At 67.8% G+C, this 14,360-nt stretch overlaps 2 protein-coding genes across 2 annotated transcripts in view; one reads left to right on the plus strand and one right to left on the minus strand.

Annotated features, from left to right (window-relative positions):
- Positions 1–419: 419 nt before the first annotated feature.
- On the plus strand, positions 420–5,297 carry ZNHIT1 (zinc finger HIT-type containing 1; the record flags this gene model as incomplete). The annotated part of the gene is made up of 3 exons (XM_075489535.1): positions 420–530; positions 3,868–4,037; positions 5,194–5,297. Coding segments are annotated over 3 exons (303 nt in total), but the record flags the coding sequence as incomplete, so codon positions are not given.
- Positions 5,298–6,829: 1,532 nt separating this feature from the next.
- LOC142403311 (retinal guanylyl cyclase 1-like) overlaps positions 6,830–14,360 on the minus strand; it is a 44,328-nt gene continuing 36,797 nt past the window's right edge. Inside the window, exons 22-26 of the mRNA XM_075489536.1 lie at positions 12,138–12,312; positions 11,295–11,393; positions 9,652–9,746; positions 9,466–9,551; positions 6,830–6,930 (exon numbers count right to left, since the gene is read on the minus strand). Coding sequence (XP_075345651.1) covers positions 6,840–6,930; positions 9,466–9,551; positions 9,652–9,746; positions 11,295–11,393; positions 12,138–12,312 — 546 coding nt within the window. The 3' untranslated portion in view covers positions 6,830–6,839. The remainder of the gene's footprint in view (positions 6,931–9,465; positions 9,552–9,651; positions 9,747–11,294; positions 11,394–12,137; positions 12,313–14,360) is intronic.

Raw genomic sequence — 14,360 nt, forward strand, 5'->3', positions numbered from 1 at the left:
GGGGGGAACGGGAGGAGGGGGGGGAACTGGGGGAGGGGGAGCAGCGGGGGGGCTCTGGGAAACCGGGAGTTGGGGGGGGGGGGCACTGGGGGGAACCGGGGGATTGGGGGGGGCTCGGGGGGGGGGGGGCTGGGGGTGACTGGGGAGTTGGGGGGAGGAGAATTGGGGGGGGCTCTGGGGAGGGGGGGGCTGGGGAATTAGGGGTGGGGGGAGGTTGGGGGGCTCTGGGGGATCAGGGGATTGGGGGGGATGGGGGGCTCGGGGGGGGGAAATGGGGGGGGCTGGTAACTGGGGACTTGGGGGGGGGGGGATGGGGAACCGGGGGCTTGGGGGGGGGGCTGAGGGCTGCTCAGGGGGATCTGGGGGGGCTGCAGGGAAGTGGGGGGGTGGGGGCCGGACCCCCCCCCCCCCGGTCACAGCGGTGGGGGGGGGATGGGCTGTGCCCCCCAGGGAAGAAGAAGAAGAAGACGCGGGGCGACCACTTCAAGCTGCGCTTCCGCAAGAACTTCCAGGCGCTGCTGGAGGAGCAGGTGGGGGGGGGTCGGGGGGGGGGCCGGGGGGGTCCCGGGGCTGGGGGGGGGGCCTAGAGCTTGGGGGGGGGGGGCTCGAGGGGGTCCCTGGGGCTGGGGGGGGCTCAGGGGGCTGGAGCTTGGGGGGGGGGGCTCGGGGGGGGTCCCTGGGGCTGGGGGGGGGGCTGGAGCTTGGGGGGGGGGGCTCGAGGGGGTCCCTGGGGCTGGGGGGGGCTGGAGCTGGCGGGGGGGGGCTGGGGGGGTCCCTGGGGCTGGGGGGGGGCCTAGAGCTTGGGGGGGGGGGGGCTCGAGGGGGTCCCTGGGGCTGGGGGGGGCTGGAGCTTGGGGGGGGGGCTCGGGGGGGTCCCCAGGGCTCTGGGGGGGGGTCGGGGAGGAGGGACTGGAGCTTGGGGGGGGCCTGGGGGGGGCTTGAGAGTGGCCACAGGGTTTGGGGGGGGGGGGGGGGCTCTGGAGAGGACCCCAGGATTTGGGGGGGCTCGGGGGGGGCTTTTTGGGGGGACACTTTTGGGGTCACCGGGGTGGGGGCAGAGTCATGGGGGGGGCTCGGGGGGGGGGGGGGTGTCCCGGGGCTGGTTTTGGGTGCTAGCAGAGCCCCGTGGGTACGGCTTGGGGGGTGGGTCTGGGGGTGGTTTTGGGGTGCTGGGTGACCCCCCCAGGAGCAGTTTTGGGGGTACTTCGGGGTTTTGGGGGGTTTGATGATGCTTGAGGATCTTCGTGAAGATTTTGGGGGGGGGCCTGGGGTGATTTGGGGGTGTCAGAAGGTGGCTCTGGAGGATTTGGGGGGGGGGTCTCAGAGCAATTCAGCCCTGCTACCTGATCCCCGGGGGGGTTGGGGGGTCCCAGGCTCAGTTTTGGGGTGCTATGTGATCTCGGTGGGGTTTTGGGGGGGATCAGGGCCCCCCCAAAATAATTTAGCACTGTTTCAAAACTGATGGGGGGGGTTGGGGGTCCTGGGGCTTTTTGGGGCTCTTGAGGGCAGTTTTGGGGTGCTGGGTGACCTCAGTGGGGTTTTGGGGGCTCCTGGGTGCAGTTTTGGGGTGCTGGGTGACCTCAGTGGGGTTTTGGGGCTCTTGAGAGCAGTTTTGGGGTGCTGGGTGACCTCAGTGTGGTTTTTTGGGGCTCTTGAGAGCAGTTTTGGGGTGCTGGTGACCTCAGTGGAGGTTTTTGGGGGGTCTTGGGTGCAGTTTTGGGGTGCTGGGTGACCTCAGTGTGGTTTTTTGGGGCTCTTGAGGGCAGTTTTGGGGTGCTGGGTGACCTCAGTGGGGTTTTTGGGGGGTCTTGGCTGCAGTTTTGGGGTGCTGGGTGACCTCAGTGGGGTTTTTGGGGGCTCTGGGTGCAGTTTTGGGGTGCTGGGTGACCTCAGTGGGGTTTTTGGGGGCTCTGGGTGCAGTTTTGGGGTGCTGGGTGACCTCAGTGGGGTTTTTGGGGGTCTTGGTGCAGTTTTGGGGTGCTGGGTGACCTCAGTGGGGTTTTTGGGGGCTCTGGGTGCAGTTTTGGGTGCTGGGTGACCTCAGTGGGGTTTTTGGGGGGTCTTGGCTGCAGTTTTGGGGTGCTGGGTGACCTCAGTGGGGTTTTTTGGGGGTCTTGGCTGCAGTTTTGGGGCGCTGGATGACCTCAGTGGGGGGTTTTGGGGGTCTTGGGTGCAGTTTTGGGGTGCTGAGTGACCTCAGTGGCGTTTTTGGGGGCTCTTCGGTGCAGTTTTGGGGTGCTGGGTGACCTCAGTGGGGTTTTTGGGGCTCTTGAGAGCAGTTTTGGGGCGCTGGGTCACCTCAGTGGGGTTTTGGGGGGTCTTGGGTGCAGTTTTGGGGTGCTGGGTGACCTCAGTGGCATTTTTGGGGGGTCTTGGCTGCAGTTTTGGGGCGCTGGGTGATCTCAGCGGGGCTTTTGGGGGGTCTTGGGTGCAGTTTTGGGGTGCTGGGTGACCTCAGTGGCGTTTTTGGGGCTCTTGAGTGAAGTTTTGGGGTGCTGAGTGACCTCAGTGGGGTTTTTGGGGGTCTTGGGTGCAGTTTTGGGGTGCTGGGTGATCTCAGTGGGGTTTTTTGGGGCTCTTGGGTGCACTTTTGGGGTGCTGGGTGACCTCAGTGGCATTTTTGGGGGGTCTTGGCTGCAGTTTTGGGGTGCTGGGTGACCTCAGTGCGGTTTTTGGGGCTCTTGAGGGCAGTTTTGGGGTGCTGGGTGACCTCAGTGGCATTTTTGGGGGGTCTTGGGTGCAGTTTTGGGGTGCTGGGTGAACTCAGTGTCATTTTTGGGGGGTCTTGAGGGCAGTTTTGGGGCGCTGGGTGACCTCAGCGGGGCTTTTGGGGGTCTTGGGTGCAGTTTTGGGGTGCTGGGTGACCTCAGTGGCGTTTTTGGGGGGTCTTGGTGCAGTTTTGGGTGCTGGGTGACCTCAGTGGGGTTTTTGGGGCTCTTGGGTCCAGTTTTGGGGTGCTGGGTGACCTCAGTGGCGTTTTTGGGGGCTCTTTGGTGCAGTTTTGGGGTGCTGGGTGACCTCAGTGTGGTTTTTTGGGCTCTTGAGAGCAGTTTTGGGGCGCTGGGTGACCTCAGTGGGGTTTTTGGGGGCTCTGGGTGCAGTTTTGGGGTGCTGGGTGACCTCAGTGGCATTTTGGGGGCTCTTGGGTGCAGTTTTGGGGTGCTGGGTGACCTCAGTGGGGTTTTTGGGGCTCTTGTGTCCAGTTTTGGGGTGCTGGGTGACCTCAGTGGCATTTTTGGGGGCTCTTGGCTGCAGTTTTGGGGTGCTGGGTGACCTCAGTGGCGTTTTTGGGGGGTCTTGGCTGCAGTTTTGGGGCGCTGGGTGACCTCAGTGGCATTTTTGGGGGGTCTTGGCTGCAGTTTTGGGTGCTGGGTGACCTCAGTGGCGTTTTTGGGGGGTCTTGGCTGCAGTTTTGGGGTGCTGGGTGACCTCAGTGGGGTTTTTGGGGCTCTTGAGTGCAGTTTTGGGGTGCTGGGTGACCTCAGTGGGGTTTTTGGGGATCTTGGGTCCAGTTTTGGGTGCTGGGTGATCTCAGTGGCATTTTGGGGGGTCTTGGGTGCACTTTTGGGGTGCTGGGTGACCTCAGTGGGGTTTTTGGGGGCTCTTGAGAGCAGTTTTGGGGTGCTGGGTGACCTCAGTGGCGTTTTTGGGGGGTCTTGGCTGCAGTTTTGGGGTGCCGGTTGTTCCTTTCGGCCCAATTTTGGGGTGATTTGCATCCCCGCCATGTGGTCGGTGCTGGGAAATGACCCCCACGGGGGGGGGGGGGGGGGCGGGTTTCGGGGTGCCGGGGCGGGTTTCGGGGTGCCGGTGCGGGTTTCGGGGTGCCCCCAGCGCCCCGCCCCGACCCCTCGCCCCCCTCCCCGGCAGAACCTGAGCGCGGCCGAGGGTCCCAACTACGTCTCGGCCTGCGCCGGCCCCTCCCGCCTGCCCCAGCGCCATTTCTGCGCCGTCTGCGGCTTCCCCTCCGCCTACACCTGCGTCACCTGCGGCGCCCGCTACTGCTCCAGCCGCTGCCTCGGCACCCACCAGGACACCCGGTACCGGCACGCGGGGGACGGCGGGACGGGGGGGGGACGGGGACGGCGGGACGGCCGGGATGGGACAGGGGGGGACGCTGGGACACCCGGGATGGGGACGTCAGGACACCCGGTACAGGGACGGGGACACGGACGGGGGACGGGGACGGCGGGACGGCCGGGAGGGGGACGTGGGGGGGACGGGGACGGCGGGACAGCTGGGGGTGGGGCAGGGGGGACGTCAGGACCCGGGGGATGGGGACGTCAGGACACCCGGTACAGGGATGGGGACACGGGGGACGGGGACACAGGGGGACAAGGGGACAGGGACATCGGGACAGCTGGGAGGGGATGGGGGGGGACATCAGGACACGAGGGATGGGGACGTCAGGACACCCGGTACAGGGACGGGGACACGGATGGGGGACGGGGACATCGGGACACAGGGGGACAGGGACGTTGGGACAGCTGGGAGGGGGACGGGGACATCGGGACACTTGGGATGGGGACATCGGGACACTTGGGATGGGGACATGGGGACACTTGGGATGGGGCAGGGGGGACACGGGGACACTTGGGATGGGGACATTGGGACACCCGGTACGGGGACGCAGGGGATGCGGGCGACGGGGACGTCGGGACACCAGGGAGGGGGCGGGGGGGACATGGGGACACTTGGGATGGGGACATGGGGACACTTGGGATGGGGACGTCAGGACACCCGGTACGGGGATGGGGACATGGGGGACAGGGATGGCAGGACAGCCGGGAGGGGACGGGGGGGACGTCAGGACGCGGGGGACGGGACGTCAGGACAGCCGGGATGGGGCGGGGGGGGGGACACTGGGACACCCAGGACGGGGATGGGGTGGGGGGGACGCCGGGACGGGGACATCAGGACACGGGGACGGGGATGGGGACATCAGGACACCTGGGATGGGGCAGGGGGGACACTGGGACACCCGAGATGGGGACATGGGACACTTGGGATGGGGGTGGGGGGAGGCTGGGATGGGGACATGGGGACACCCAGTTGGGGGGGGGAACGGACACGTCCCATGGGGGGTGGCTCTGGCCGGTGCCTGGGGCCACCCGGGGCCACAGGGGGTGGGGACACGGGGGAGGGGTGTCCCCATGTCCCCACCGTGTCCCCATGTCCCCCTCCCCTCCCCCACAGGTGCCTGAAGTGGACGGTGTGACGGGGACGACGGCCTCACCCCTGGGGACGATAAAGGGACCCGGGTGTCACCCCCCCCCCCCCCACCCCCCCCCCCACCCTGGGGTGGGGACAAGATGGCCGCCCGCCCGCCGCCCCTTTAAGAGCCACGCCCCTTTAAGAGCACGCCCCAGGTACGCCGACAAGATGGCCGACGCGCAGAGCCGCGTTTTTGAGCAAAAATCTTGTTGTTTTTCTACGCAAAATCTTTTCCCCCCCCTTTCCCCGAGGGCGGGAGCCGAGCCCACGCCGCCCCTTTAAGATACCTCGGGGTGGGGGGGGGATTTTTGGTCTACGGACAAATATTCCTGAGCTTCAACACAAGATGGCCGACAGCGGCCACCCCTTTAAGAAGGGCTGGGGAGGGGACGGACGGACGGACGGACAGGGCAGGGGCCTTTTAAATACCCAAAATAGGGGAAAATTAACCTAAAAAAAAAAAAAAAAAAGGTGGCTGGCCCTTTAAGAGCGAGCGGCCAACCCCATTGGCTGCCCGCGGGGCGCCAAAATGGCCGCCCCTCCCCTCCAAGGGCCTTTATTTGTTGCCTGCCGACAAATAACCCCCGAGGGCGCTGCCCCTTTAAGAGCGTTCCCCGCCCCTGCGCCGCCATTGGCTGGGCGGGTGGGGCCCCGCCCCTTTTTTCCCGGCGGCAGGTCACGCCCCTTTCTGGCCCCGCCCCTTTAAGAGTCCGCAGGCGCGTTGCCCTGTCGGGAGTCGCTTCCGGTGGCGTCACCAGCCGCGGGGGCGGGGCCTGCAGCAGCCAATCAGCGTGTCGTCTGCTCCCTCTCGGTCTCCCGCCGTCCCGTGATGCACCTGGGCCCTCCGGTCGCCGTTCCCATGATGCCCCGGGGTGGGGGGGGGTGGGGTGGGGGGGGGCGGGGCCGTGGGGGAGGGGCCGGCGCCTCCCTCCGGCTGTGGGGGAGGGGCGTCAGCGGCGACCCAGCATGCACCGCGGTGCCGCTCTAGGCATATGCGCTCTATGGCCGCCGGGGGGGGGGGGGGCGCTCTGGCTGCATCTCTATGGTCTCGGAGGTCATAGAGCGGCTCCGTGGCGGTGCGAGAGGGGCTGCGGGGTGTTGCTCTAGCCTTGCCTCTATGGTCGGGAGGACTGCGCGCCCGCGGTGCTGTGACCATAGAGAAGGGCGGCATGGCGGTGCAGAGCGGCTCCCGTGGAACAGAGCTCTATGGTCTGGAGGACTCCCCGCCCAGGCAAGCCATAGAGCTGACCATCGAGCAAAGCACCGTGGATGCACAGAGGGGCTCTGTGGGGCGGGCTAGCCCTACCTCTATGCTTTGGAGGACTCCGGAAGTCCTCCAGGGAGCCGCAGGCCTACCATAGAGCGGAAGGCGGGACGGCTAGAGCGGCCCCCCCTTCCCCATCTCCATGCCAGGAGGCCCAACCTCCAACGGGGAGGCGGGGTCCGTGGCTATGAATATTAATGAGATGCAAATATCACCCAGCGGGAGACAGGCACCCGCCCGAGGGGGCGGCGATTGGCTTTGCCGGGTTTCCTGAGGGCGGGGCTTGAGTGGGTGTGGCCTGGTGAAGGGGGGGTGTGGCTTGCTGACGGGGGGGGCGGGGCTTACCTCTGGGCGGGGGCCAGGGCTATTTGAGCACCTGCCCCGGCCGCGCCTTCTCCAGCTTCTTCCTCCGCTCGGCCGGGATCTCGTCCAGGCTGATGCCGTGGTTGCTGGCCCTGCCGGGACCCACACGTCCGGGGGGGGGACCCACACATCGGGGGGGGGACACCCACACACCCGGGCACCCACCCACCCCTGTGGGGTATCCGGGGGTCCCTGCCCTCCACCCCCCCCCCCATAGGACCCAGGGACCCCCCCCCCCCAGGAGCCCCAGACATTTGGGTACCCCCCCAAGGCACCCAGGGGACCCCAATTTCCCCCCCCAGGGCACCCAGGTCTCCCCATCCCCCCCCCATGCACCCAAGGGACCCCAATTTCCCCCCCCCCCAGGTCCCCCAGACATTTGGGTAACCCCCCCCCCAGGGCACCCAGGTCTCCCCATCCCCCCCCCCAGGCACCCAGGGGACCCCAATTTCCCCCCCCAGGGCACTCACGTCTCCCCATCCCCCCCCCAAGGGACCCCAATTTCCCCCCCCAGGACCCCCAGACATTTGGGGTAACCCCCCCCCAGGGCACCCAGGTCTCCCCATCCCCCCCCAAGGGACCCCAATTTTCCCCCCAGGAGCCCCAGACATTTGGGTACCCCCCCAAGGCACCCAGGGGACCCCAATTTCCCCCCCCAGGGCACCCAGGTCTCCCCATCCCCCCCCCAGGCACCCAAGGGACCCCAATTTTCCCCCCAGGACACCCAGACATTTGGGTAACCCCCCCAGGGCACCCAGGTCTCCCCATTCCCCCCCCCCCATGCACCCAGGGGACCCCAGTTTCCCCCCCCCCCCAGGACCCCCAGACATTTGGGTAACCCCCCCCCCAGGGCACCCACGTCTCCCCATCCCCCCCCCCCCCAGGCACCCAGGGGACCCCAATTTCCCCCCCCCCAGGGCACCCAGGTCTCCCCATCCCCCCCAGGCACCCAGGGGACCCCAATTTCCCCCCCCCAGGAGCCCCAGACATTTGGGTACCCCCCCCCAAGGCACCCAGGGGACCCCAATTCCCCCCCCCCCCCAGGGCACCCAGGTCTCCCCATCCCCCCCCAGGCACCCAGGGGACCCCAATTTTCCCCCCAGGACCCCCAGACATTTGGGTAACCCCCCCCAAGGCACCCAGGGGACCCCAATTTCCCCCCCCCAGGGCACCCAGGTCTCCCCATCCCCCCCCAGGCACCCAGGGGACCCCAATTTCCCCCCCCCAGGGCACCCAGGTCTCCCCATCCCCCCCCAGGCACCCAGGGGACCCCAATTTCCCCCCCCCCAGGGCACCCAGGTCTCCCCATCCCCCCCCAGGCACCCAGGGGACCCCAATTTCCCCCCCAGGACCCCCAGACATTTGGGTAACCCCCCCCCAAGGCACCCAGGGGACCCCAATTTCCCCCCCCCAGAAGCCCCAGACATTTGGGTAACCCCCCCCAGGCACCCAGGGGACCCCAATTTCCCCCCCCAGGGCACCCAGGTCTCCCCATCCCCCCCAGGCACCCAAGGGACCCCAATTTCCCCCCCCCAGAAGCCCCAGACATTTGGGTAACCCCCCCCAGGCACCCAGGGGACCCCAATTTCCCCCCCCAGGGCACCCAGGTCTCCCCATCCCCCCCAGGCACCCAAGGGACCCCAATTTCCCCCCCCCCCCAGGGCACCCACGTCTCCCCATCCCCCCCCCCCAGGCACCCAGGGGACCCCAATTTCCCCCCCCCCCAGGGCACCCACGTCTCCCCATCCCCCCCCCCCAGGCACCCAGGGGACCCCAATTTCCCCCCCCGCCCAGGGCACCCAGGTCTCCCCATCCCCCCCAGGCACCCAAGGGACCCCAATTTTCCCCCCAGGACACCCAGACATTTGGGTAACCCCCCCCCAGGGCACCCAGGTCTCCCCATTCCCCCCCCCCCAGGCACCCAGGGGACCCCAATTTCCCCCCCCCAGGGCACCCAGGTCTCCCCATCCCCCTCCCCCAGGCACCCAGGGGACCCCAATTTCCCCCCCCCAGGGCACCCAGGTCTCCCCATCCCCCCCCAGGCACCCAAGGGACCCCAATTTCCCCCCCAGGACCCCCAGACATTTGGGTAACCCCCCCCCAAGGCACCCAGGGGACCCCAATTTCCCCCCCCCAGAAGCCCCAGACATTTGGGTAACCCCCCCCAGGCACCCAGGGGACCCCAATTTCCCCCCCCAGGGCACCCAGGTCTCCCCATCCCCCCCAGGCACCCAAGGGACCCCAATTTCCCCCCCCCAGAAGCCCCAGACATTTGGGTAACCCCCCCCAGGCACCCAGGGGACCCCAATTTCCCCCCCCAGGGCACCCAGGTCTCCCCATCCCCCCCAGGCACCCAGGGGACCCCAATTTCCCCCCCCCAGGGCACCCAGGTCTCCCCATCCCCCCCCCAGGCACCCAAGGGACCCCAATTTTCCCCCCAGGAGCCCCAGACATTTGGGTACCCCCCCCCCGGGGCACCCAGGGGACCCCAATTTCCCCCCCCAAGGCACCCAGGTCTCCCCATCCCCCCCTCCCCAGGCACCCAGGGGACCCAGGCGTGACCCCCAAGGGGACCCCAAAATCAGCCCCCCCCCCCCCCCCCCGGGGCACCCCCACGTCCGGCTCACCCGGGCAGGAGGTCGGGGGGGGTGGGGATGGGTTTGGTGAAGCCCTCGCGTCCCACCAGCCAGTACGTGTCCTCCACGCCCTTGCCCTGGGGGGCAGAGCCGCCGTCAGTGGGGCAGGATGGGGGGGGGGGGTGAGAAGGGGATACTGGGAGCACTGGGAAGGCACTGGGAGCACTGGGAGGGCACCTTGAGCTCGGTCTTGCCCCGGATGTCCAGCTTGAAGCCCTCCTGCAGGGCCCGCAGGATGGCCACCGTGCGGGCGTTGACGTGGATCCGGTACGCTGCGGGGACACGCGCCTGTCACCGGGACCCCCCCCAGGGCCCCCATCCCCCCCCCCCCCCACGTCCCCTCCCCATCCCCCACCCTGTCCCCTTGTCACACACACACCCCCACCCCCACCCCGTGTCCCCCACGTTCTCCCATGTCACCCACGGCCACCCTGTGTCGTCCCGCCCCACGCTAGCATGTGAGGAAGGGGACACGCGTGGGGGGACGTGGGGGGACACGCGGGGGGGGACGACATGGGGTGGGGACACACGTGGTGGGATGTGTGGGGGGACACGCGTGGGGGGGGACATGGGGTGGGGACACGCGTGGTGGGATGTGTGGGGACATGCGTGTTGAGGGGGACATGGGGTGGGGACACACGTGGGGGGACACGCGTGGGGGGGACATGGGGTGGGGACACACGTGGGGGGACGTGGGGGGGGACACGCGTGGGGGGGGACATGGGGTGGGGACACGCGTGGGGACACGCGTGGGGGGACACGTGTGGGGGGGACGACATGGGGTGGGGACACACGTGGTGGGACGTGTGGGGACATGCGTGTTGAGGGGGACATGGGGTGGGGACACACGTGGGGGGACGTGGGGGGACACACGCGTGTAGGGGACATGGGTTGGGGACACACGTGGTGGGATGTGGGGACACACGCGTGGGGGGGGACATGGGGTGGGGACACACGGGTTGGGGACACACGTGGTGGGACATGTGGGGAAATGTGTGGGGGGGGACACGGGTTGGGGACACGCGTGGTGGGACGTGTGGGGACATGTGTGTGGGGGGACACAAGTTGGGGACACGTGTGGTGGGATGTGTGGGGACTCGTGCTGGGGGGGACATGGGGTGGGGACACACGTGGTGGGATGTGTGGTGAGAACCGTGTGGGGACACACACGCGTGTGGGGGGGACACGGGTTGGGGGACACGTGGTGGGACATGGGGGGACACACACGTGGGAGGGACACGGGTTGGGGACACACGTGGTGGGACATGTGGGGACACACGTGTGGGGGGGGACATGGGGTTGGGGACACACGTGGTGGGACGTGTGGTGAGACCCATGTGGGGACACACACGCGTGTGGGGGGGACACGGGTTGGGGACACACGTGGGACGTGTGGGGACACACACGCGTGTGGAGGGGACACGGGTTGGGGACAGACGTGGGGCGTGTGGTGAGACCCATGCGTGTGGGGGGACACGGGTTGGGGGACACACGTGGTGGGACGTGGGGGGACACACGTGTGTGGGGGGGTACATGGGGTGGGGACACACGTGGGGGGGGACATGGGGTGGGGACACACGTGGGGGGGGACATGGGGTTGGGGACACACGTGGTGGGACATGTGGGGAAACACATGCGTGTGGGGGGGACACGGGTTGGGGACACACATGGCGGGACGTGTGGTGAGACCCGTGTGGGGACACACACGTGTGGGGGGACACGGGTTGGGGACACACGTGGGACGTGTGGGGACACACACGCGTGTGGGGGGACACGGAGGGACACGCACACACGCGTGGGGCCGCGGGGGGGGCACTCACGCAGGCCGGTGGACTCCATGCGTGACGCCGTGTTGACGGTGTCCCCGAAGAGGCAGTAGCGCGGCATGGTGAGCCCCACCACGCCGGCCACGCAGGGTCCTGCGGAGGGGCGGGGCATCAGGGGGGCGTGGTCACGAGGGGCGTGGTCACGAGGGGGCGGGGCCTCGGGTTGGGGTCATGGAGGGGAGGTGCGGCCAAGGCTCACGGCCAACGGGTCACGGCCACGTTGAGCGTTGGCCAAGAGGTGATGAGTTTGGGTGTGGCCAAGAAGGGGCGTGACCACTGCGGGGGCAGGAGGTGGGCGTGGTCTTTAAGGGCGTGTCTAAGGGGCGTGGCCAGGGGTCACCCCCAAGGCTTACAGCCAATGGGTCACAGCCAACAGGTCATGGCCAATGGCTCACGGCCACGTTGAGCGTTGGCCAAGAAGTGATGAGTTTGGGTGTGGCCAAGAAGGGGCGTGACCACTGCGGGGACAGGAGGTGGGCGTGGTCTTCAAGGGCGTGTCTAAGGGGCGTGGCCAGGGGTCGCCCCCCAAGGCTCACGGCCAACAGGTCACGACCAACGGGTCACGGCAACGTTGAGCGTTGGCCAAGAGGTGATGAGTTTGGGTGTGGCCAAGAAGGGGCGTGGCCGTTGTGGGGGAAGAAGATGGGCGTGGTCTTTAAGGGCGTGACTAAGGGGCGTGGCCAGGGGTCGCCCCCAAGGCTCACGGCCACCGGGTCACGGCCACGTTGAGTGTTGGCCGAGAGGTGACGTAGCTTGCCGGCTCACGGCCAGGAAAGGGCGTGTCCAGCGGGGCGTGGCTAAAAGAGCCCCACCCAGGGGAAAAGGGCGTGGCCTTACCGGAATGGAGGCCGATGCGGATGCGGACGGGCACCTCGGGCATGTGCCGCATCTTGAAGGTGCCGACGGAGCTGAGGATGTCCAGCGACATGTTGGCGATCTCGCCGGCGTGGCGGTTGCCGTTGCGCTTGGGCAGCCCCGAGGCCACCATGTAGGCGTCGCCGATGGTCTCCACCTGCGGGGAGGCGTCACGGGGCAGGGGACACGGGTGTCACGGGGCGGGGCGGGGGGGGGGACGGCCACCAAGGACCCGCCCCCCCCAACCCCACCCCCGAGCGTTGCCGCAACCGTGGTTTGCGGGAGAGGAGATGGAGGCGGCCGCGGCACGGCCACGTTCCTCGCAGGCCACCGGGGCCACCGGGCGGCTGCGGCACCTTGCCGACGTCACTCGAGGACCTCGGGGACACGGGGACCTCGGGGACATGGGGACACGAGGACCTCGTCACTCGAGGACCTTGGGGATATGGGGACACGAGGACCTTGGGGACATGGGGACACGAGGACCTCATCACTTGAGGACCTCGGGGACACGAGGACCTCGGGGACATGGGGACACAAGGACCTCGTCACTCGAGGACTCGGGGACACGAGGACCTCGGGGACATGGGGACCTCGAGGTACACGGGGACCTCAGGGACAAGGGGACACAAGGACCTTGTCACTCGGGGACACGGGGACACGAGGACCTCAGGGACATGGGGACCTCGGGGACACGAGGACCTCGGGGACATGGGGACACGAGGACCTCGTCACTCGAGGACCTCGGGGACATGGGGACACGAGGACCTCGGGGACATGGGGACACGAAGACCTCGTCACTCGAGGACCTTGGGGACATGGGGACCTCGGGGACACGGGGACATGAGGACTTTGTCACTCGAGGACCTCGGGGACATGGGGACACAAGGACCTTGTCACTCGAGGACCTCGGGGACATGGGGACACGGGGACACGAGGACCTCGGGGACATGGGGACACGAGGACCTCGTCACTCGAGGACCTTGGGGACACGGGGACACGAGGACCTCGGGGACATGGGGACACAAGGACCTCGTCACTCGAGGACCTCGGGGACAGGGGGACATGGGGACCTCGGGGACACGGGGACATGAGGACCTCGTCACTCGAGGACCTCGGGGACATGGGGACACGGGGACACGAGGACCTCAGGGACATGGGGACACGAGGACCTCGTCACTCGAGGACCTCGGGGACACGGGGACACAAGGACCTCGGGGACATGGGGACACGAGGACCTCGTCACTCAAGGACCTCGGGGACATTGGGACCTCGGGGACATGGGGACACGAGGACCTCGTCACTCGAGGACCTTGGGGACATAGGGACACGAGGACCTCGGGGACATGGGGACCTTGGGGACATGGGGACACGAGGACCTTGGGGACATGGGGACATGAGGACCTCGTCACTCGAGGACCTTGGGGACATAGGGACACGAGGACCTCGGGGACATGGGGACCTCGGGGACATGGGGACACGAGGACCTCGTCACTCGAGGACCTCGGGGAAACGGGGATATGGGGACACGGGGACCTCGGGGACATGGGGACACGAGGACCTTGTCACTCGAGGACCTCGGGGACATGGGGACACGGGGACCTCGGGGACATGGGGACACAAGGACCTCATCACTCGAGGACCTCGGGGACATGGGGATCTTGGGGACATGGGGACACGAGGACCTCATCACTCGAGGACCTTGGGGACATGGGGACACGGGGACCTCGGGGACATGGGGACACGAGGACCTCATCACTCGAGGACCTCGGGGACATGGGGACACAGGGACATGAGGACCTCGGGGACATGGGGACACGAGGACCTCGTCACTCGAGGACCTCGGGGACACGAGGACCTCGGGGACATGGGGACACAAGGACCTCATCACTCGAGGACCTCGGGGACGTGGGGACACGAGGACCTCGTCACTCAAGGACCATGGGGACACGGGGACACGAGGACCTTGGGGACATGGGGACACAAGGACCTCGTCACTCGAGGACCATGGGGACATGGGGACACGAGGACCTTGGGGACATGGGGACACGGGGACCTCGGGGACATGGGGACACAGGGACACGAGGACCTCAGGGACATGGGGACACGAGGACCTTGTCACTCGAGGACCATGGGGACATAGGGACACGAGGACCTCGGGGACACGGGGACACGAGGACCTCGTCACTCGAGGACCTCGGGGAC

This window comes from Mycteria americana, unplaced genomic scaffold (genome assembly GCF_035582795.1).
Source record: "Mycteria americana isolate JAX WOST 10 ecotype Jacksonville Zoo and Gardens unplaced genomic scaffold, USCA_MyAme_1.0 Scaffold_184, whole genome shotgun sequence".
In the NCBI taxonomy this organism is placed as follows: domain Eukaryota; kingdom Metazoa; phylum Chordata; class Aves; order Ciconiiformes; family Ciconiidae; genus Mycteria; species Mycteria americana.